General features: G+C 45.2%; 1 protein-coding gene across 1 annotated transcript; it reads right to left on the bottom strand.

Annotated features, from left to right (window-relative positions):
* Positions 1–2053: 2053 nt before the first annotated feature.
* Positions 2054–3253, bottom strand: LOC111693557 (trichohyalin-like). The gene has a single exon (XM_023458373.1). The coding sequence runs from the start codon at positions 3251–3253 to the stop codon at positions 2054–2056; it is 1200 nt and encodes a 399-aa protein (XP_023314141.1).
* Between the last annotated feature and the right edge of the window lie 22580 nt (positions 3254–25833).

Genomic DNA, 25833 nt, shown 5'->3' with positions numbered 1-25833 from the left:
TCGTCGTTCGCACTCGCACGAGCCGCAGTCGTAGTCGTCATGGCGTCGCTTCACGTGCCTTCTTCTTCCTCGCTTCGTCTTCCGTGCTGCCGCCGCTGCCGCTGCTCAAGTTGCGGCCCGTCGCCGCGCCGCTCGTTCAGTCGGTAACCGTCGAGCACGTGCCTACGCTGCCGCGGCGCACGGAGGTTATAAGCGCTCGGCCCTTCCTTCACCCTGCACGGTCAGTTGGTCGGTCGCGCGTCACACGCATACACACGGCATTCCTGCGTAACGGCTCGCGCTCGTCGTCCGTAACATCGTTACAATGTATAACTGCTTTCTCAAATCATGGGTGGGCCCGAAACTCGTCCTGCCACCATGGATCCCGTCGAATTCAGTGGCCTTAAGACTCTGCTGTCGAGAAGAGTAACTTGGAATCTAATAACCCCGCAATCTCCTCTCTTCAGAACGACTACTTTGAGTTACCTGCCGAGCAGGTTGGAACTCAAATCGCAAAGAGGCGCAGTGGCTCATGCGAGGCGAAATTTTTAACGGTCTCCTCCCGTTTGGCCGGTTCGTTAAAGTTCCTCCAGCTGCGCCTGATAGCCTTGCCGCTTTGGCCGTCCTACTGGATGTCTCAAAGTACCAAGTGTACTTTTCGATCCTCCGGTAGTCCGTTGACATTCAGCGGGCGCTTAACGAGTTAAGCTTCGGGGACACAACGACATCGGCACTTATGGCTTTCAGGTGTTCCCATTGCTACTGGTCTGGAGAACTCAGATTGCCCCAACACAAGGTGTTCGCAGCAGCTACATGTCCCCTTGACAGCCATTTCGCTGAATCATGAGATAGGGACTTATGAAAGTCGTGATTTTGCGTGCGGCTCCTACCTTTCGGTCTATCCACACGGTCCTCTTGGACAAAGGGGCTGGGATACGCCCAGCCAGCGCGTCGGGACTGACCTCGCCACCGGTTTGCCGAGAGATCGAAATCTCCCAGGAACCCGAAGACTCAGGCAACCCCGAATACCGAATTCCCACTGGAAGGGACAAGCTTCCAGTGGGCCCCTCGGTGGGGGGCGGGGCCTATTCTACCCCTTCCGGCTATGCAGGCCGGCGCCCGAGTGGAGGCCGCAACTTACACGTCGTGGACAGGTAACGGATCTAGAGCTGCTTAGAGCTGTTACGCTTACAGCTCCTTCACCCAACCCGTCCACTACCCGAAGCGATGTAGGGTGGTAACTACTGCCGCCGCGAGTCCGTTCCCAGTGTCGGGGCCACGGAGTTTTACCTCCGTGGGGGCTCCCCGACCCCGCGGTACCGTTTATCGCCCGGTCGGCGTTCGAGACCCTGTGAGGGGCCTCTACCATGATTGGAGACTTGTCTCTCCAACACATGGTGGGCCAGCTCGGGTGCGCGGGACTGCCAGACCCGAAGGTGCCCAAGGACACCCCCCTGCGTTGTACACCCTTCAATACACTTCCTCGTTGCCACTTTCCTTTTCCTTTCGCTTTCCACTTTACAATTCAGCTCCTACGTTTTCTACCCTTTTCCTTCCAACACCTTTCCTCATCAAAAACAACCTCTTCCAACACACCCAAGCAGGACCACACCACACTCGCTCCTATAACCGGAGGGAGCTGTGCGATCCTACTTCCGTTTAGTGAACCACGCAAGTAGTATCCCTGGATAGTACTGCGTGGCTACCCTTTCCGTCTTTACTCCAGCGTTCTTTCTCTCCACCTCTCCAATCTCCACTTCGCCTCCGGGCATACCTCGGACCAGACGCTGTGCCCTCCCTCCTTCTTTCTCCCTTTGCAGACCGCACATCCCACCTCTCCCTGACAATCTTTCCTCTTGTGACCCTCTTCACCGCAATTGCCACACCTTTCTTTCTTCTTACAATCCTTTGCCTTATGGCTAAACCCATAGCATTTAAGGCAGCGCATAGGTTGCTCAAACTTCTCAACTCTATGCGCTCTCCACCCAATAAACACCCTTCCTTTCTCCACCAAACGGTCCCTCATTCCCGGGTCAACCTCCAAGATGACACTCACTACATTTCCATCCCTTCTTCATATTCTCATTTTCACGTTCACTGTCTTCTTATAGTCCTCTTCCGTCAGCTGTTCTTTGAAATTCCTCCTCCAGATCTCCTCTAGCAGCTCTTCATCCTTCATCTCCTTTTCTACTCCTCCTATCCTCATCAACGGTCGATACTTCTTAACTTCTTCTGCTTTTATTCCCGACTCCATTATCCTCCTCTTCTCTAGTATCCTCTTTTTGTCTTTCTCCGTGGCCATTTCCAGAATTATCTTTCCATCTCGTATCCTTCTCACCCTCTCTACATTCATGTCTAAATCTTTAGTGACCCCCCATAATTTCTTTTGCAGTTCCTCCGGTTCCTTAATGCCTTTTCCCTGTACAACCACCGCATGCGTCTTCCTTGCCTTTTTCCTACTTTCCTCGACCGTTGTTTCTTCTTGCCAATGCATCGCCTCCTCCTCACTTGCTGCTACCTCCAATTCGTCTCTTCTATTTCTACCACCTTTCCTTATCTCCGTCCACAACCTTTCATTTTCTTTTTCTTTTTCATCCAACCTTGCTGTGAGTTCCTTATTCTCCCCTATTAATTCTACCACGATTTGTTGGAGGTCCAGCACTCTTCTCATCACCTGACCCGAGGCCTGCTTGGTGATCTTAACATCGTCCCGAGTCATGTACTCAGTGATCGAGATGGTGACCTCCTTCCACCTCTCCATCATGTCCCCTTTCTGTTCCCCTTTCTTCTTCCTTTTCATCTCTTCCAGCTTTTCCATCCTTTTCTGAATCTTCGGATCCTCACTGTACACACTTTTCTCGGGGTCAACAGTTGTCAAGTCAACCCTCGTCAGCGAGACCTGTGGAACGATGCCGGACAACTTCCTGCGCTTCTCTCTCTCCTGCCATTTCTCCTTTTCCTCCTCACTATCCAAGTAGCTATCATCGTCCTCTTCATTCTCCTCACTGGACCTGCTCCAATCAGACAGCCCTTTTGTCCTACCTTTCCCTTTTGTGCCATCCTCTTTTCTTATTCTCGACTCTCTTTCCTTTTTTCTCCTTTCCCTCAGTTGCTCCGCTTTCTTTTCTCTCTCTAATTTTTCCTGCTGCTGCTCCACCTTCCCTTCCTTTAAAACGTGTACCTCTGCGATGAGGTTCTTAAGCCTCACCGCAAATGCATGTTTGACATTCTCCTCCAATTGAATCTTTTCCTTGATGTCCTTCCCTCCCAACATGCGTTGTGCTCTAAATTTCTCCAGGTTGTTGTCACACTTTTAAATCTGCTCCTCTGTTTTCACAACCTCTTTTTCTAATTCCTCTACCGTTAAACCCTTAGAGAAATTGCCAGTACAACTCCCATCCTTCTCCATGCCATCCCCTACACCCTTACTATTTTCCGAGGCTGGGTTTGGTTTACTCATATCATCTGGTTCGTACGTCTCCCCCTTCAGGCGAACCCTTGAGGGAGACTATCAACCCGTGGGACGAAGCACAGCGGTCGACCGAGGCAGTGCGCCCTTACCCCGGCAAGGCAATAAAACCGTGAGCCACCACAGCCCACGGAGTTCGGTTGGCTAACGACGGAGCTGCCCCCCGCCATTCATCCTCTCGCCGCCAACACAAAGCTTAGGATAAGCAGGGTTTTATAAAGGACGCCACCTCGCGGCCGGGCGGTTAAGCCAAGCCATCGGTCCGTACGCGCCAACGTACCCTCACCACGCTCTGTGAGGGTTGTTGAAGGCAACGCACGGATTACGGTATCCGAGGGGCGCTCACCTCGGGGTGGTTAGACCTTTGCGACCCATTGCTGGGTTCGGGTCCCCTCGCGACTACAACGCGCCCAACCAGGAGGGGGATGAGATAGGGACAGTGGAAATCTCGTTAAACCGGACCGTGACTAGTGGTTGAGCTCGAGCCGGCTTCGGGTCGAATTAAGCAGCCATGATCTACTCCCGCCGTTTACCCACGCGCGCATCCCGACTGTCTCAGCTTGATCACTACCGGGAGGTGTAAAGCTGTCCTCGAACTCTCTTCCTACTGAAGAGCAACCGAGTCGCCGCTGGCTGCATTGCAAAGTCCATACGCATCACTTGCATCTCTCACAATGTCCCCTTGTCCCTCTTGCAGTACCCTCGCCTGCAGTCGTTCAATCCATGCACTATGCTCTGCGAAACCCTGCGGTGCACCAGATCTCGTCATCGGTCCAAGTCCATACACATCACTTGCGCCTCCACTTCCAAACTACTACGTCCGGGACGTGCACGCGCACGCAGTCGCTAGTCGTTGCAGCGGTCCTGTGTTGGGACGGAAGGCATCTCGTCGCAGCGGTCCGGTAGTTTTCTCGGTTATATCAGTCCTCGCACTCGCTTCGTGCGCAGCCGCCACTTAGTTGTACGCAAGACGGTTTCGTCGGAAACTCGTACAAGTCCATACACATCACTCTCGTGGCGCCGCCTCGATATCATTCCGCAATGGATCCCAGGTGAACGCGTTCACTGCACGTCACTTAACGTTGACGCACGGTAACGCCTGGTAACGCACGATAACGCTCAGTAATGCTCTGTAATGCTTAGTAACACACTAAACTACACGTAACTGCTCGTGACTTAACTTTACTGAACGTTACCAAAAGTTACTGCACATTACTGCACGTTACTGCAGGTTGCCGAACGTTATTGAACGTCACTCAACGTTGACGCGCGCTAACGCACGGTAACGCTCGGTAACGCACGGTCACGCGCAGTAACGCACCATACTACACGTAACTGCACGTGACTTAACGTTACTGAACGTTACCGCATGTAACTGCAAGTTGCTGTACGGTAACGCCTGGTAACGCATGGTAACAAACCGTAACGCTATGTAACGCGCAGTAACGCACCATACTACACGTAACTGCTCGTGACTTAACGTTACCGCACGTTACTGCACGTTACTTCAAGTTGCTGCACGTTACTGAACAACACTCAACGTTGACGCGCGGTAACGCACGGTAACGCACGGTCACAAACAGTAACGCACTGTTATATCCAAAAAATCGAGTCTCGTCACGCTGTTTCTCGACCTCGAGTTTTTCGATATAACGTCATTAAAAAGGGGTAATAAAAGAATGATGTAATTTATGGGTTATCGTACCACGCGCTAGTCACGGGATAGCTTACGCGAATTCGGGTAATCTTCCAATATCGCCCCACTGTAATTCGGGATTCAACAATTATTATATATAGCGCGCATCTTTGTGATCTCGGGTGGTCGGCTCTCAGCTCTTGCAGACAGATGCACTAACATCTTGCGGTCTTCACGCGCTAACACCTTATCCTAGTTTTTTGTAATTGAACTACAGCTGAGCCAATCGCGTGGTACATCGTAACTAAAAGTGTAACGAAAAATATAATATTTATTTTATATGTGCAAACCCGATAATAAAAGTCTTGTGTCAATCCTTAAACGTGTATCTCAGATTTTTGTGCAGTTAGATTGCAATAAACGTTCGGGTACTATTTAACAAATAACCCGGACATAACAATGGTCCATCGGCCCGCGTGAATCGAACCACGGATCTGTGAATATCCATCTGAACACCGATTGCAAAAATTTTATTCGCGTTAACATGGTCACAGAGACAATGAGGTTAGTGCAAAATGAATAAATCGACCCGTTGGGAAAAATACTTAGATCTCAGTGAACAGAAAAAAGAGGCCGAGGGTAATAAAGATCTCGTGAGTGAATTGAAATTCAAACTTACCGCCGACTAATCAGAAATAAGAGTGTTAGATCAATTGAACATAGAGCACAACTTTCGAGAACATAGAGGACAAAAAAAAATTTGGCTGGATAGCACCATCGAAGAAGAAAGTGAGAAAGAGGGTGAGTCCACATTCATCAATGTAGAAGATTTTTCGGGAGCACCAACCGCACAAAGCACACCGCATCCAACCAAAGTAACGATCAGGCCAAGTAAGCTAAACAATAAGCTGCAAAATAAGCAAGCCGCACCGGAACCCAAGGTAATACAAGAATTTATTGATCAATTAGATAAAGACGAATTAGAAGAAACAAATCTTACGCCAGCAGAATTATACGAATCACTACTAAATAATACAACTGTTAAAAACCAAGAGCCTGGGTTTATCGAAAACTTATACGATAGATTCAAAATCTTTGTTAAAAATCAACTTCAGCTTGTTAATCAAGCAGTGGCAGAGCCTAAAGAGCAAGCTCCAAAAGAGGACGAAACACGGCAGCAGCAACGCGGCGAAGAAAAAACGCCCAAGAAGAACAAGGACAAAGAAAGACAGCAGGTATTATTTAACAAATAGCCCGGACATAACACACCATACTACACGTAACTGCACGTTACTGCACGTTACTGCACGTTACTGCAAGTTGCTGCACGGTAACGCCTAGTAACGCACGGTAACGAACCGTAACGCTATGTAACGCTCAGTAACGCACTATACTACACGTAACTGCACGTGACTTAACGTTACTGCACGTTACTCAACGTTACTGTACGTCACTGCAAGCTGCTGCACGTTACTGAACAACACTCAACGTTAAAGCACGGTAACGCACAGTAACGCTATTTAACGCTTAGTCACGCACAATACTAAACGTAACTGCTCGTAACTTAACGTTACTGATGGTTACTGAACGTTACTGCACGTTACTGCACGTGACTGCAAGCTTCTGCACGTAACTGAACGTCACTCAACTTTGACGAACGGTAACGAACGATAACGCACAGTAACGCTATATAACTCTCAGTAACACACTAAACTACACGAAACTGCTCGTGACTTATCGTTTGTAAACGTTACCGAACGTTACTGCTTGTTACTGCAAGTTGCTGCACGTTACTAAATGTCACTCAACTTTAACGCACGCTAACGCATGGTAACGCACGGTAATGCAAAGTAACGCTACGTAATGCTCAGTTACGCACTATACTACACGTAACTGCTCGTGACTTAACGTTACTAAACGTTACTGCACGATACTGCACGTTACTGCTAGTTTCTGCACGTTACTCAATGTTGTGTAACGGATATAATATCTGTTACTCTCTCTCTCTCTCCCGTTTATGAGGCAAACGCCCAAATACAATATAATTACTTATTACTATACATTATTTATTCTTTTATTATATTATAGACTACTTGTTTACTGTGCACGCTCTGCACAACTGTTCACACCTAAAAGGCAGGTGGAGCAGAGGCAGACGCGCCTGACGTCTATGTCGCCTTCCGTGCGACGAGCCGGTTGCGGCCGACGGCCGCTGAGAGGGGGAAAGAGAGAATTCGGAGCGTCTCGTGGGCCGTATGACGATCGAGAGCCGACTGTTATTTCGACAATTGGTGCGTACGCACGTAATTGATATTCTAATCACCGCGAGTAAAGTCATTTGATAATTATTGTGCTTCGTCACAAAGAGTGATTCTAGCCTTTGTATAATTCCGGTTAATAGTTCTGTTCCGTTGTGCTGAGAGCCCAAGGAACTTCCGATTGTGGAACGCGGGTCCGACGCCGAAATAAAGTTCAAACTCCAGCCGGTGAGTACCCGTTAATCGATCACGTGGCCATTAAATCGTTCTCTCTCAGCGCCAGCCCGTTCACGTACGGTTCGGCGGAGGCCCCACTCGTTTCATGAATTTCAAAAAAACCCTAAAATGGCCAACTTCGGGCCCCTGAAAAAGAGTGATAGATGGTCCCAAAAATTCTAATAAAATTTGGGGACATTTCTGACATCGGGAACAGCAAGTTTTTCATATTTGCAGAAAAAAAATTTTTTTGGCCATTCGATTTCACAGAGAATCGGCCATATGTAAATGTAAAACTCCGAGCCGCACGAATGATATTGTATTAGGACGAATATCCACACGGAGCCGTAAACCGATAAGCCAGACGTCGCGTCGCGAAGTATAGCAGAACACAGTCGCTTCGTACATCGCGCGCGCCGACGACTTTAAAAGGCCGTAGCCTGAATAAAGATAAGGCATTTAAAAGCCAAACAAGCGGAGCTGTTGCACGACACCAAGAAAGCGTAAACACAAGTCATAACGCGAGAAATACAATTTACTGTATATAAAGCATTGTAATCTTTGTACAGTCCGAACGCGGAACGCCGCCTACGAAGCACCAACAAAACTGATCGATCCCTCGCTAATATAACTTTAGGCAATGTGACCTACGATTTGACTAATTACTTGAGAAACATCCCGGAAGATGAATTACTTGCAGCTTTCGAAGAATTGGAGCTTCGTAGGACGGGTAATGCGATCGATGATTATTGTAAATTTTTAAAACATATTGCAGGAGACTACAACGAAGAAGACTTCATAATGGACGAAAATCTTTCGGAGCAAGAAAAAGCAAGACTGAAAGAACAGAGATTACTACGACGAGACACCTTCGTGCAAAAGATAGCAAAGGCAGAAGAGACTAGAGCAAATTTGGCAAAGTCGAAAGAAACACCAGAGAATAAAAGCCAAGAAGAGGGCAAAGAGCTAGTACCATGGATAAGCCCAGAAGGCGAAATTTATTTCATACCAAAAGATGTGACAGCCTATGTCAACAGCGTGTTATCGGCGATAGCCAAAGATATGGACAGAACCAGACTGGCAGTCGACAGATGCGAAAATTTGGAAAGAGAGATGGAAAAACACGCCGCAGGAGTTATGACAAGCACTAAGATCGCTAGGCCATCGCTCGATAATATGAACAGCCAAGCCAAAAATAATACACCGTGGGTCGATCCGCGCAAGGTACAAGTCAACGATACATTCGACATACGCTATTTTCAGCCGTCACTGGAATCGACTACGCACGAGCCAATGATGGACGGAACCAAAAACAAAATAAGCCCAGAAGAAAAAAACGCGTTATCCAACGGACGCACAATCGGCATGAGGCAAAATAACGCTATAAACGGGCCCACGCCTTATTCGGTGCTGACGGACAGACCAAGCATTTTCACGTCAACGGATCTAGGAAAAACGATAAGATCATGGAACTTTAAATTCAACGGCTCGACAGGAATGAACGTCGAAGAATTTCTGAGGCACGTAAAAGAATGCACACAGTCGGCGAGGCTATCCGAAATGGACGTGCTAGGCTCAATGCCAGAACTACTATCAGGAATAGCGGTACGATGGTATAGAAACAATAAAAACGAATGCAAAACCTGGGCCCAATTCTGTACAGAAGCACGAAGATATTTCGGCGTAACACAGTACTTTCAGGAAAGGCTTCAAGCCGAGGTAGTCACAAGGACACAAGGAAGCCAAGAGCCGGTGGCGGAATACATTATCTGCGCGCAAGCTCTCATGAATCAGCTCGAGGGCAAATGGTCGCCACAGCAACAGCTGGAACTGCTGTACCAGAACATGCGGCCAGAGCTCAGAAAAGTGATACCACGAGATCAGGTGACAAGCATCTCAAGACTGGTGGACCTAGCGAGAACCCAAGAAAGAATTTTAAAAGACGAACAGTCATTCAGAGAGCCACCACCTCCAGAAGACGTATTTTGGAGCGAATTTGCGTGCAAAACACCGAAAAAAGATAACAAAGCTCCGCAAAATAACGTCGCAAACGCGACAATGGCTCCCAAACCCAGTACGTCGCTTGACACTGCTCTGTTCCTGGAGATACTAGGAAATATTTCGAAACGGCTAGAAGCAATAGAGTCGGCCAAAGCAAAGGAGCCGTCACAAGAGACAAATGAGCCGTCGCCGAAAGGTAAGAAGCCATACCAGAAAAGCTCGTCAAAAAACGAAAATAATTATGAAAAAACGAAGCAGCGGCGAGAAATAAAGCCGAAATCCGAAGATAACAAAGATAAAGAACCCGGACCATCAAAAAGAGCATACTGCCACGGTTGCGCCTGGCCAGGATACATATGGGCCACTTGCCCAGCGTGCTCGGGAAACGAGCCGAGGAGCAATTAAACGAGGTCGCAATCGCTCCAATGGGAATCACAGAGACCTCTGACTATAAATCCAATCAAGACGATACAACGGTAAACCAAGAGGACAATCAAAGTGAATGCTCAACCAATTCGGTCGAAAAGGTAGACCATACATTACCACTACCAGCATATCCACGATGGTGGACGGTAGCCGAATTCGGAGAATTTCGAGTACGAGCTCTCATAGACAGCGGCACGTCACGCACGTGTCTAGGCCCGATCGGCCTACAAATTGCGACGCATTTAGGCATCGAAGTTATACCGTTCATGGGTGCTAATGTCACAGGGCCGAACGGCCAGAGCTTAGCAATAACAGCACAAGGCAAAATGAGCTTGACAGTCGCCACGAAGACGAAAGAAGTCGTGCTCTACATCGCCGATTCGTTTGATTACGACTGCGTGCTTGGAGCAAATTGGTTCGTGATATTTTACGCCATGGTGGACCCACGAACATACGAATTGTATTTCGACAATATCAAAGTGTGCCAAGTGGAGTTTGATAACCGAGCCACCAAGCCACGGAGTATATCGGCGATAGGCCTGCAAGATGCAACGGCCGAAGAAAGAGCCGAACTCGAAGAAATTGTGGCTCGCACCTTGCCGGACTTGGGCCCAGACGCACCCCTAGGCTGTACCGATTGGGAAGAACACGAGATAGAAGTTACGGGCCAGAAGCCCTTCAAACAACGATGCTAGCCGGTGTCTCAAAGGATGGAGGAGATAATGTATGGGCAGCTCGAGAACATGCTCAAGCAGGGGATCGTCACGCCATCAACAAGCAGCTGGTCAAGCCCAATAGTGATGGTAAAAAAAGGCCAACGGCGAGTATAGGTTCTGCGTAGACTATCGGAAGCTCAACGCAGTAACAAAAATAAGCGCGAGACCAATGCCGCATATGGACAGTATACTACGTAAACTGCGAGCGGCTAAGTATATAACGACACTGGACCTGTCGCAAGCTTATTTCCAGGTATCGATCAAAAAGGAGCATAGGCACTTGACAGCCTTTACAGTACCAGGCCGAGGCCTATATGAGTTTGAAAAAATGGCATTTATAGCACTGCGTGGCTAAAGTTCACGTTCAAGGCACGCTTTGCCGTAACTTAAGCTGCTCATTATTGCACCGCGACGCTATTATGAGCACCTTATATCTCGCCAAAGGGGGCCTAAACGTGAATTTAGCACAGTGCTATATTCTTAACACGGCACTAGCACCCTCGCTTCGCTCGGGTGCTAACCGTGCCGTGCAATAATGGCCTGCTTAAGTCACACGTATCATAATATACTTTTTGGCCTTGCCGGGGCCCCAACAACATTTCAGACGTTAATGGACAAGATTATAAGCCCAAAGAAGTCCTAGAAGAAGTGTTGGCCAGATTGACGCAAGCAGGCCTCACAATAAACAAAGAAAAGAGCCACTTCTGCTGCCAGGAGGTCAGATACCTAGGCGTACTCGTCGATAGGGACGGCTATCGGCCAGATCCAACGAAGATCGAACCAATAGTCAGTTTCCCGACACCGAGAACATTGAATCAATTAAGATCATTCCTAGGCGCGGCATCCTGGTACAGAAAGTTCATCGAAAAATTCGCAACAATTGCGGAGCCACTTGTAAAACTCACAAGGAAAAATACAAAATTTATTTGGACTGAAGAACAAGAGAAGGCCTTCGGCCAGATGAAGGCAATGATTGCCTCAGCACCGATGTTAGCAAGACCAATATCAGGCAACGATGTATTCGTAATACAGACAGACGCGAGCAGCACCGGCCTCGGAGCCGTACTGACGCAGAGAATACATGACGAAGAGAGAGTATTAGAATTCGCGAGTCGTACAATGTCGCCGGCCGAAAGAAATTACTCGGTCACAGAGCGAGAATGCCTGGCAGTATTATGGGCAATTTGAAAATTCAGGCTATACATAGAAGGATATAGGTTCAAGGTAATCACAGACCACCAAAGCCTAAAGTGGCTACAAAAGCTCCAAAATCCAACAGGCCGATTGGCTAGATGGTCGTTGGAACTACAAGAGTACGACATCACAGTAGAATATCGGCCACGAGCCTTAAATCACGTGCCAGATGCCCTATCGCGTATGCACGAAGAACCACAAGACGAAATCGCGGCGACCCAAGAAAAGCCGCAGAGCAATGACCCACGGTACGATAAAATGTACGCAGTAGTGCAGCAACAAGCAAACGCCTACCCAGACTGGAAAATAATCGGAAAAAAATTATACCGATACAAGCCCAGCAGAGACGATGACGAGCAAATGGGCGAAAGGGAAGCGTGGAAACTCAAAGAAAAGCGAACAGAAGCCCTGTACGAGGGACACGACGAACTCACATCGGGGCTCTTGGGCAGCCGAAAAACATACCTGCGAATAGCAGCACTATACTTCTGGCCGAACATGCAAAAGGACGTCAACGAATACGTAAAAAACTGTCTCATCTGCCAACAATGCAAAATAGAACAGCTCGCACCAGGCGGCCTAATGGGCCGCAGGCAGATAACGCAGCCGTGGGAAATGGTAGCGGCCGACATAACAGGCCCTTTCCCCCGCAGCTCGGCAGGAAATAAATACTTATTGATTTTTATGGATATGTTCACGAGATACGTCGAGAGCATACCCAAATAGAAGGCAAACGGAGCCACAATTTCACAAAGGCTATACAGCCGAATCTTCATGAGGTTCGGCGTGCCCGACGTGCTATTGACGGACAACGGGACCGAATTTCGTAATGACTTAATGACCGAATTCCTGGAGAAAAGTGGCGTCAAACAATTCCTGATTTGTCCATACAACCCACGAGCAAACCCCGTTGAACGGATCAATCGTACATACAAAACGATGATAGTATGCTACCTGGAAAAAGATCACACGAAATGGGACGAAAACGTCGCCGAACTTATGTTCGCATACAATGCCGCGGTACAAGAAACGACGGGAGCGAGCCCAGTATTTTTAAATATTGGCCGACAGCCGAAAATTGCAGATAATTTACGCTGTCGTGAGGAAGAAGAGGGAAATGAAAACCTCGACTTAGAAGCCAAAGAGGAATGGAAAAACCATGTAAGTAAGCTACACGACCATTACGCAGTGATCAACAAACGTATTGCAATAGCAAAAGATAGGCAAGCGAAATATTTCAGTGAGAAACACCGCGAGGTAGAATTTAAAGTTGGCGATAAGGTGTGGCTGAAAAACCGAGTTCAGTCATCAGCGCCAAATAATATCGCGGCGAAACTAACACCACGAAGCGGCGGGCCATTTACCGTCGCAGAGAAAGTAGGCAGTGTCGTATACGAACTCGTAGATGACCAGGGCGAAAGCGTAGGCCAATCGCATGTCAGATTCTTGAGACCAGTCATTCAGCCAATCAAAGAAACAGAAGAGACAGACTCGGAAAACGAGATACAAGTAACAAGCTCAGAAGCCCAAACCTGCGACACATGCGTCGACCACGTTATACGAACAGAAAAGAAGCCAACGAGGCCGAAACGCACGAGGCGACGAGCGAGCCCGCCAACAACGAAAAGATAAATAAAGTGAGCGACAAAGCCCTACTAAATGAACAAGCCGAGCCTCACGAATCAGCAGGCAACGAAGCCCGAGCGCGCGACACGAAAGCCGAAGCAACCGAACCAAGCTCCGAAAAAGGCAATATAGAGCCCGACAAGACGCAAAAAGTCAAAAAGGCAAAGAGAAAAAATACGCTGATCGTGAAACGCAAAGACTCAAGAAACATCGGTCGAAAAAAGCCTACGAAAACGCAAAGATTGAAGCAACACGCAATCGAGAAATATACAAATAACCCAGACGAACAGGAAAAGCCAAGCGAAGTGCCAGAAAGCGAAATTCAAACTTCGCGCCGAACGACAAGGGCGGCAGCACGCCGAAAAGAATAGCTGCATGCAAAGAACGCAAGAGCAAGCGGTGGCACGCCAAGCGCACAGAGCCTACGAGCGAACAAAAGGCAACGAGCATAGACCACAGTTCGAGCTCGACACGACGAGACGTGCAGTGCATATAAGTTCAATGGACAGTACGATCACAATAGAGAATCTTGGCAAAAACCTCAACGACGAAGTGCAAGTCCCGGACGAGGACACTAACAGTGCGATAAATGCCACGGAGGAGGCCGACGACAGCACGACCGCGGAGGCTACCGAGACATGCAACCAGCCAAAAGTGGAAGACAAGATAACCTCAAAACTAGAGGATAACCCGCCAACTCCGGTAGAAACCGAGAAGCAGTCTCCCAGCTCAGAGGACACGACAAAGGTACCCCAAACTGAGGAACAAAATAAACAAGAGGCAACGACAGCCGAGAAAAAAGAAGTTGACAAGCTAAGAGCCAAAAGGCTGGAAAAGGCCAAATAACAGGCGGCAGCGGCCGAACAAAAGCTGAAAGAAGCCGCAGCTCGAGCGAGAGAAGAGATGCTGAAGGCACGCAAGGCCTACGAGATGTCTATAAAGGAAGTCCAATTCGCCGATACAGCGGCAAGCAAGCCCACGCGCGGACCAGACGGCCGAGTATATAAATGCTCCATGTGCGACTGCTTGGGCGTACCCAGACCAGCTGAGTGCCCGGCCCGGGAATACCACTACGTGGCCAACTACATGGAGAGAAACTTCGCAGCGAAGAAGGAGGAATGAAGATCAACTGACAAATTGTTTTTTATTATATTAACCTCTCTTCCCATTCATTTTTATTTTTTTTGTATGTTTTTAAAGTTCTCAAGTTTTTTTCCAACCTCGAAATCATCTTAATTCCAATAGCCACGATGGCCTTGTATCATTTTAAATTACACTATACCTTGTATTACTTGTAATAAAGTTAAAAGTAGCGTAAAAATAGGCACAAAGCCGAATAATTTAAATTAATAACTAATAATTTAAAATGTAATAATCAATAAGTTAAATGAATAAACTTGGTGTGTTGTATAGAAAATAAAGTAAATCGTGCGATATCCCTCACAATCCAACCGCAATTAGCGCACCGTACGCGCATCGAATGAGTATGAAAGTTTGACAGGAAAGAGAGAGCGAACGGATCGATAAGCAGGTACGCCAAAAGGCTACCCAGCATCTGGGGAGGGGGTGTAACGGATATAATATCCGTTACTCTCTCTCACTCCCGTTCATGAGGCAAACGCCCAAATACAATATAATTACTTATTACTATACATTATTTATTCTTTTATTATATTATAGACTACTTGTTTACTGTGCACGCTCTGCACAACCGTTCACACCTAAAAGGCAGGTGGAGCCGAGGCAGACGCACCTGACGTCTATGTCGCCTTCCGTGCGACGAGCCGGGTGCGGCCGACGGCCGCTGAGAGGGGGAAAGAGAGAATTCGGAGCGTCTCGTGGGCCGTATGACGATCGAGAGCCGACTGTTATTTCGACAATTGGTGCGTACGCACGTAATTGATATTCTAATCACCGCGAGTAAAGTCATTTGATAATTATTGTGCTTCGTCACAAAGAGTGATTCTAGCCTTTGTATAATTCCGGTTAATAGTTCTGTTCCGTTGCGCTGGCAGCCAAAGGAACTTCCGATTGTGAAACGCGGGTCCGACGCCGAAATAAAGTTCAAACTCCAGCCGGTAAGTACCTGTTGATCGATCACGCGGCCATTAAATCTCTCTCTCTCAGCGCCAGCCCGTTCACGCCCGGTTCGGCGAGGCCCCACTCATTATATGTACACCCGGCCTACGGGCCAAATTTCATGTTCACTATACTTTTGATTTAACCTAAATCCTCTTCAATAAATCTTATATAATTTCTCTCTTAATTTAGCCAGTGTACACGAGTGGTCATTTCCGCCCAAACCTACAGCGTGCTTGTGTGTGACTGCATGTATTTTTGTAATTAGCTTACGTGGTAATATAACGAACCCCCACGAAGCCTGGCATTACAGTTGACGCGCGGTAACGCACGGTAACGCACAGTCACGCACAGTAACGTTATGTAACGCGCAGTAACACTCTATACTACACGTAACTGCTCGTGACATAACGTTACTGCACGATACTATAAGTTGCTGCACGTGACTGAACGTTACTCAACGTTGACGCACGTCAACGCAGGGTAACGCACGGTAACGAACAGTAACGCGACTTAGCGCTCAGCAACGGACCATACTACACGTAACTGCTCACGACTTAACGTTACTGCACGTTTCTGCAATTTGCTGCACTTGTCTGAACGTCACTCAACGTTGACGAACAGTCACTCATGGTAATGCTATGTAACGCTCAGCAACGAACCATACTGCACGTTACTGGTCGTGACTTAACGTTACTGCACGATACTGAAAGTTGCTGCACGTGACTGCTCGTGACATAACGTTACTACACGATACTGCAAGTTGCTGCACGTGACTGAACGTCACTCAACGTTAACGCACGGTAACGCACGATAACGCAGCTTAACGCACAGTAACGCTATGTTGGGCTCAGTTACGCTCTATACTACACGTAACTGCTCGTGATTTAACGTAACTGCGTGATACTGCAAGTTGCTGCACGTGACTGAACGTCACTCAACGTTTATGCGCGGTAACGTGCGGTAATGCACTTCAACGCACAGTAACGCTATGTTACGCTCGGTAATGCCCTATACTAAACGTAACTGCTCGTGTCTTAACGTCACTGCACATAACTGCAATTTAATAAACGTCAATCAACGTTTACGCACGGTAACGCACGATAACGTACCTTAACGCACAGTAACGCTATGTTACGCACGGCAACGCACGGTTACTAACAAAAACGCTATGTAACGCTAAGAAACGTCCGCGATAGGCAGTGACTTTACGAGTCTATAACTTTTGAACGGTTTGCGCGATCGACTTGAAATTTTGACTGGTCACTTGTTGTTCATTTTTCAGTCTTTAAACCAATTTTGAAGTCGATCGAACCACGAGAACCCGAGATAGTATCATTCATGTGGCATATCTAAAATAGGCGCGGACTTTACGAGTCTATAACTTTTGAACGGTTTGCGCGAACGACTTGAAATTTTGACTGGACACTCATACACTTGGCACATCTGGGATAGGCAGTTACTTTACGAGTCTATAACTTTTGAACGGCTTGCGCGATCGACTTGAAATTTTGACTGCACACTTTCGCTGGATGCTTTCCCCCACGTGTGTGTTTTTTCGTCGACGATTTCAAAAAATAATTTCGCCATATTAGACCAGTTGTGGAAATTTTCACAAATATAATGTAGAGGCGTTCGTCCTAACTTTATAATTCTTATTACAAACTTTATATTGAGCATTTTAGTCAGGTGGGTCTACGAGCCTCGCTTTGCCCCACGTGTGTTTTTTTTCGTCGACGATTTCAAAAAATAAGTTTCAAGTCGATCGGACCACGAGAACCCGAGATAGTCTCATTTATGTGGCATATTTAAAATAGGCGATTACTTACGAGTCTATAACTTTTCAACGGTTTGCGCGATCGACTTGAAATTTTGACTAGACACTCATACGCTTGGCACATCTGGGATAGGCAGTTACTTCACGAGTCTATAACTTTTGAACGGCAACTGTTCCCGCGCGCAGTACCCCCCGCGGCGCAAAATCTCACGCTTTCACACGTTCGTCGCTGTATTTCATTGAGTAATTATCAAAAATACTCTCTGAAAACTTGCATATCGATAGGAAATTTCCTCAGCTTTGATCGGCACTATTTAAAAATGCCGTTTTTGAGATATTTGAGTTTGAAAGTTTATGTCAAGTTTTTCCGGGAAAAATGGAAAATTTTGGAAAATCTGACCTCATCATCGGAAAGCTGAGGAAATTTTCTATCAAAATCATATGGCACATATTTTTTCTGGGTGCATTTAGATGCTTTACTGGCGAGTTACAGATTGAGCAATTTCGATTAATAATGCCGCGCGGGCGCCGCGCTAAGAGACTTGACGTGAAATGACTCATAAATGTTCTGCTGATTCAGGGAAAGAGCGATTAAAAATAATAACATGTCCTATTTGTAAAGCTGTTAATGATAGAACTGATCAACAAAAATCAGCGTCCTTCATTTTATCAGATCCGTCGGAGCAAATAGTTAATCTGATGGAAAGTAATCAAGATCATTTCCATAAGGTCACACAACAACGTACTCATAAACCAGGATATATATCTGATGTTTATGATGGGATAAAGTACCTTGAGTTCTATCACTCTTTACAACCCGAAGAACAAAAAAATTGCATAACAGCTGTATTTAATACCGATGGAGCATCTAAATTCAAGTGTTCTAAACTGTAACGTGGCAGATTTGACCAAGTCCCCCCTTGGGAAGGGACTTACGTTCCGACCGCCAGAGCGATAGGATCGAGACAGAGCAGCGAGAGTACCTGGATTAACCGAGATTTTCGATAAGTTTGTAAGTTTGTTAAATAAATAAGAGTTTTTGTGAGTGTACTTGAATGTGTGCTAATAATATCTAAACCCTCTCACGCCTCTTCCCCGAGAGAGAACGAACCTCTCGTCCTTTGGTGAAGATAAAGGGGCCGAAACCCCGAGAAGTTTTTATGTAGCGTACGCGCGGGGAGCTACGTTGCAAAACAATCTGTTTGACCACTTTACCTTATGATAAACGAGCTACCGAAAGAAGTACGTTCGAAGCAATTGGTAATATGCGGATTAATGTTCACTCCAAAAAAGCCAGATATGACTATATTTTTGGATAAATTTGTCACATTGATTAATAATGTTGAAATTTCTTGCAAAATAAAAAGTGAAATACGCATCTTACGCTTGCACATACTCACTTGTTGTGTCGACGCTGTTGCTCGCGCTCCGATTCAAGGAATTAAACAATTCAATGGACATTATGGCTGCAATTGGTGTCTACATCCTGGAATCACTCATGGCGTTAAATGATTTCCAATTCTGGAAGATATACCGAACTTTCGAGAACACGAAAAAATGGTAAATTTAATGTTGTAAGCAAACCCTGATGATCCAAAATTTGGTGTCATGTATCCATCTCCTTATGTGTAATACAGCAGAGGATGAAGTAATGAGATATTGTAACGATATTATTAAGTCCAAATCACAACATGTAATAGTATTCAATAACATTCTTTACTTCAATCGACTGAAAAATGCAAAACTTGTTGTTAATTTCCGTGATATCGAGCAATGTAGTGTCGCAAATTTTATAAGAGACATGAAAAACGGCAAAAAATTTTTGAAAATTGTTAAAGATAATTGTCTCTATGAATCAGCCCTGATGCGTAAAAACCGTTCCAATAATTCATTTGCTTTGTTAGATAACGGGTTGTATGTTCGCATAATTGCTTTTGAAATACGTCACGATTCGAGTGAAATTTCTTATGTTAACTATTTAAAAGTTGATAATCTTTACAATAATTATAAATATTTTATGAAGATAACAAAAATTGATCAGAAAATAGAGACCATACCAACTTCATGTATTGAAAGGGTTTGGTAAATATAAATGTAAACGGTAATTACTTGGTTTCTGTACCGAACTTGATGCACTACTGATAGTATAAGGCGATCCAAAACTTTGTACATTATTGAATAAAATTATACTAATAAAAAAATCTTTAAATATTTAAAAATTCATTGCAAACCTTCGTATCTTTTAATTAAATGAATGATGACATTTAACTTTTGTACAATCCATTAATATGTTCATTAGGGCGGAGCGAAAAAACCATTTTGTCGCCGATCGCTTTCTAATAGCAATAGAACGTTAGTATAACTCAAAAAAAGAGAAAAGCCACGAGGTAGGCGCATACAAATGATATCTTCAGTTAGCGCATGAAGCTCGAAGTTTGAATTTCGTAAAAACAATATAATCATGCTTCAGAAATGAATCACAGCAAAATCTCTTAGCTTCGAATAGACCGATCGGGCTGAAAGTTTCAGAGCTTGTTTTACATGTGAACACGAGTTTCTCTGTAGAATTTCAGCCCTCTAGGTGCCTCAGAAACAAAGATATAGTCATAGGAAGGCACACAAGAAGACTAACGAGCGATTCAGAGGAAGAGCACGAAGGGAGATACTAACATCCCGTTGGAAATTCGTGGAGCTCCAACATCACCAGGATTTAACTTCAGCGAGGGTAAGTTATTTATGTGTCTCGATGGCGAGCACAATACGTCCGACTAGTTTTCCCCCCTGAATAAAATTATCTCCCTCGTATCATCTCATTTCTCTCTCTCTCTCTCTCTTTCTCTCTTTTGTGCTATAGTCCGAGCGCGACGACGACGACGTCTTTCTCGTTACAAGTTTCGCGCGTGCTTATTGCAACTGCAAACGAGACCATGCAAGATGCTGCTTGACTGACGACTCTAGCATAGCTCCACGGATAAATCTGCAGGCAGCAAGTTCGATATTTTGCTGTACTCGTACATACAATATACAAGTTACGTGAGAAACTTGTCCCTGCTCGATCTTTTCGCATCGAGATGATATTGATGGTAACAAGCTCTGGACACACCTTGAAAGTTTAGCTCGCCCCAAGAATGTAGATCGTGCGTTTGCGCTTATGATTGACAAAAAGGCAAATAAGGTGGACAAGGAGCACGAGGATTATCGCAGCTTCAAAATGAATTTGAAGACTTTGCGATACCATCTTTGTGTGTCATCAGATAAACACCGTCCAGATACCTGTCTACTTAAAGGACGATAGTAGCGATCCGGTAATATTTTTACCTCCTCTTTAATTTTGGTTACTTAGGGTATTTGGGCTGATTGACCCTTTCTTCATTTACAGCCGGAAGATTGTATTACGTGAAGCATCCACGTAATACAATACCTCATTTGTACGGGGGTTTTAAATGAATAAAATAACGCGTCTCGTTTGATGTTACGAGGACGTAGCATAATTGTGCTGCGTGAACGCTTCATGTGATAATTGTCTTGCGCTGATTAAATATATTAATATACACTCGGCAACAAAATTATCGCAACAAAAAAATTCATCGAAATTTTGTCGATTTTCAAATGCTTCTATCTTGGGCTAGATTTATCGTATCGACACGCTTTTTTTTTAATTTCTTGGAAATTTTGTCCTCTTTAAATCCATATAAATTAAGATAAGATTTGAGTTAATGTTGAGTTACCAGTAGTATTTGAGCGTGACCCTAAAAATTACTGAAAAAAAATGACTGTTTGAACGTGTACCAGTACCACAGTGATTTTTTTATCGGAATCTAACATACACCATCGCAAAGTGCTCTTTTTAACGAGTAATTTAAAAAAAAAAAGACCTCTCTACGATTTTTTTAACGCCCTGTAGGTCGTTTTGAAGATACCATTTAAAGTACGTAAAATCCCCCGTTTAGCTGAAATCAAGACGATTTTCTGGGCATTTTGCGTACATAAACCGTACCTTCAAATCGACCTACAGGGCGTTAAAAAAATCGTAGAGAGGTCTTTTTTTTTTTTAAATTACTCGTTAAAAAGAGCACTTTGCGATGGTGTATGTTAGATTTCGATAAAAAAATCACTGTGGTACTGGTACACGTTCAAACAGTCATTTTTTTTCAGTAATTTTTAGGGTCACGCTCAAATACTACTGGTAACTCAACATTAACTCAAATCTTATCTTAATTTATATGGATTTAAAGAGGACAAAATTTCCAAGAAATTAAAAAAAAAGCGTGTCGATACGATAAATCTAGCCCAAGATAGAAGCATTTGAAAATCGACAAAATTTCGATGAATTTTTTTGTTGCGATAATTTTGTTGCCGAGTGTATATGTACAGGTTCGTACACGCGCCATGTAAGAGTTGCACGCACACCACGTATCGCTGTTCATACGTTTAAAAAAGAACTCTTATAACGTTAATACAAACGCGCATTATTAAAAATCGAATTCAAAATATGTATGATAGCGGGTACAATCGAAGAATGTCTACGCACAAATTGCGAATACATATGATACGTATTAACATATTCGCACGAGTGAAAATGAGAGAAAAGAGAGAAAGGGTGAGAAAGAGCACATTCAAATGCAGTATCTTCGTTTCTTAGTAGGATTGCTGTTATTTTATATACTCGTGAGGATACTCATGTACATGAAAACATAACTGTACGAGCATGCAAATTCCAGAGTAATGGATATCATTGTTTTAAATGATTATCACTCGCTTCGCTCGTCAGGGGGGTCGATGGGGGCGTTCAACAATAGATGTTGGTTTATTTATTAGCTTGCTCGTCTTTGTTTCAGCTACTCACGCAACGTTGCGTGTTTCTCGTTTATCTTTTAAATACCGAAAGAATTCCGGCTATTGCAGTGTATGTTGTGATTGTGACGCGAAGTTTGTTTATGAACATTCGAATGTGTTCTTCGACAAGCCTCGACGTTACGAGAGAAACCATAGCAGCCGCTATCCTCGTTTGTTCGAGTGCATCGTCGCATAGCAGCGGCCAGCGACGTTCGCGAGCGGCCGCAGTTGTTGCTTGACCATCGACCTGGTCGCGTCGCCAGCCAGCCAAAAGTGTGTCTCTTCAATATCGTGCGTGATTCGACATGGCGAGGGTTTCTGTTTTTGCCAAATCGTCCTCGCGGAAGCGGCCCCTTCTAAGTGAGGACAACGAAAACGAGGAAGACAAAATTGAAATAGCCGAGTCATCGGGAGATAAGGCACGTGAAGAAGACGACGGTAAGGAAGATGAAGAGACAGGAGAGGAGGCATCAGGAGAAGAGGACTTAGGGGAAGAGGAAGCAGCAGAAGAGACGGAAGAGGTTGTCCCAAAGAAGAAGAGGAGACGGCGTATCACGGGAAGGAAAAAGGTGGTTCCAGGGGAGTTGCCAGAGAATGAAGTTAGTCCGTACTTCTATCACGGGTATTTCAACACCTATCCGCTTCGGGCCTACCGTGTCACGGAGGCCCTTTGTAGGCAGTTGGGACCATATCACTATGCGACGCCCATCCTCATAAATTCCATGACGGACATGGATATGAAAGTAATTGCATACGCTTTACGAAGGGTCTACCGCGCCCGGTGGTGAATGAATTACCCGCGAGGGTCGTTGACAGCAAAAAGATTTTGGAAAAAAATCGTAAGGATCTCAACGTTTTGTCGCGTAAAAGTACGTTGACGTTGCTCAATTTGGTAACTGACATGTACGTACCCTGGATAAAAGTCTCCTTGCTATCCACAACGTATACCGTGGTACTGATGCTGCATAGACTGTAAGTTGGATTTAATCAATACTTTCGTTTATAATTGACCTAATACCTGCTAATCGCCAAGGTTCTTGGTCAAGACTATAGAATAATGAATAATCATGAACAAGACCATTTGTAACGTAACCTAATACCGGTACTTTGGACTGTTGTTAGGTCGAGTCATTTATTTCGTTTTAATTACAACCTAAAAAATCGACAATGGGCAGGTATGAACTATATCAAAATTAAAACGTGAACAAAGAAGTCGACCTAACAACTGCTTCGAGTCTCAGTATTAGGTCGCGCTACATTTCACGCATAGAGTTACTCATATATTGTAGGACTTGACCATGAACCTCAACAATGGACAGTTATTAGGTCAAGCTAATAACTGTCTACTAAATACCTTCCAAGGGCTGAGTTATTTGGTCGATGTTTCAAAAATCAATAGTCGACACCGATGATGGTCAACTGGAAAAAGTCATCGGCGAAAATTGTATCCTGCTTCATTTTTTGTTTGACAGAATGCATCGGCACAGGGTATGTTCAAGGTGCATTTGAATATATGATGTTTTGTCCGTCCGACGAACTACAATTGTTGCACATATAATGATAAAGGAATGTCCGCCCGGTGCCGATGTATCAGGTGCAATAAAATTATGAATAACGGTTTCAAAGTGTTGCTGATGCGCATTCTCGTCATATTAACGTATGCTGCTTTCCGTTATCATATATAAAATTCATTTTGTTATTTGCATTTACAGGAGAACGTCACCTGAATGTGAGGACACTGACCCCAAGCACGCGGTCATAATGAATGCGGCTTGGCAAAAACTCTTGGACGCAGAACCACTGACCTTCGACGATGTTAATCTGCTCTTTCATGTCCTTGTACTTGGGAAATCTGATAAGGGATATCTGCCGAACGAGGCACAACTTAAATCTTTCAAGTATCCTCGTCGGCTAACAGAAAAGGAGGTGATCTGATTGCGATCGCAATTCGGCGGTTCTTCTTGCAGGGCCGAACTGATGGCAATCACATCATTTCCGGCCTTTTACGGTTTATATTCCAAGTCGGATCTTGACTCGGTGCGCTTCCAGTTTTGCATGTTGGCATATCAGAATCCATGGTCAAAACCGTTCATCGCGCCAGAGCGAGCGCAGGTATATTACGGACCGCAGCACGAACGCCCTCGTCACAATATGTGCGCAAATTTACTTCCTCCGCCGGCGGGGACGATACCGGTCAAAAAGCCCTACCGAGGCCGCCCAAGAGCAAAGACACAATCGAATGAGGGAGATAAGGTCCGCTACGTCATCTTGAATGAAAACAACGAAGAAATTCCGTTTTCGGACAATATGATCGACAACGGAAACGTATCGGATACTGAGGACGTTGTAATACGGTAATTAGTATTTGCACCTTTAATTTAAAAATAATTTTTTGCGTTTCCCTCTTTAATTACAAATAACTACTATTTTCAATTTTAATGCAACTTTTCTTATTGCAGTAAGGACATGGACACTAAAAATAGATCGTTCAAAAATGGAAAGAAGACTCCTGCGTCGGTAAAGGCAGAACCGACATCGAAGATAACGGAAAAAAACAAAACTCGCCATCTTCGCGAATTTTGCCTGCAAAGAAACGCCCACGAAGGGACACTTCCACGTCGCCTCCCCTTGCTGCTGGTGAAAAGGAAAAAATAGCCAGTCCTGGTAATAGTCCGGCGTTGCCTGAGCTTCCTGCTGCTGCTAATAGTAAGGAGCAGAAAGCTTCAGATTCAACGAGGCAAAAACCACGTGTGCTGACCGTGGAGGAACTTTCGGCCAACAGGAAGATTTTCTGGGCTCCTTATAATGAAAATTCATCGGCTTCTGCAACACCTAATCGAAATAGGTAAAAATAATTTTTAATATTTGAAGTTAATGAGTGTTACGCTTGATGACTACAATAAACTGTATCTGGGTACATATATTTCATTAATTTTCAGAAGAGGTATTCCGATGTCATCATCGCAGCCGAAAAAAAATAATGTTCCCGCAGTTCGTGCCACAGCAAAGGGAATCGAGAAGATTTCTCCGCAGAAGAGCGTGTTGCCTGTCGACGTTAGTTGTCGCAGTAGTCCTGCCGCATCGTTGCCTCGTACATCACCCAGTCCAGAATCAGTAAAATAATCATTCCCTAATTTAAATTACGTGGCAAGTTACACTGTCTTTAACTATTACCTTTTCAAGACGAAGGTATGTGGTGAGGCCGTCTTAATTCTCACGACACGCGATACCGCTCATGGTGATCGTGAAGCCTCAGTCGCGAGTGCAACCAGCTAAAGATTTGTTGTGTTCTTACCTTTTTAGGACGGTTGCTCAGGAAATATCGCCGCCACCGTCTCCACTTTATGCTGCTGCTGATAGTCGAAAGGAACCCAAGTCGCCCGTCGAGCCCTCGCTTGGTGATGGTCCTGCGCTGTTGCCCCAATCTTCATCACCCACACCTGAAAAGTAGATATTAATTAAAATAAAAAATTAATTGATTGTTAAATAAAATTAATTCATATTTATTTATTTTTTTCATTTGTAGGGTAATCGATAGGCCGAAATTGGTGCGTGGTGTCAAGCGGCGAAACGTCTGCATTGAACCCACACGCAAGAAACCGGTTACCTCGGAAGGAGTA

The sequence above is a fragment of the Trichogramma pretiosum genome, unplaced genomic scaffold, assembly GCF_000599845.2.
Source record: "Trichogramma pretiosum strain Unisexual culture from Peru unplaced genomic scaffold, Tpre_2.0 scaffold78, whole genome shotgun sequence".
NCBI lineage: Eukaryota > Metazoa > Arthropoda > Insecta > Hymenoptera > Trichogrammatidae > Trichogramma > Trichogramma pretiosum.
Note: the sequence above shows the minus strand (reverse complement) of the source record. Positions and strands in the feature narration are given on the sequence as shown.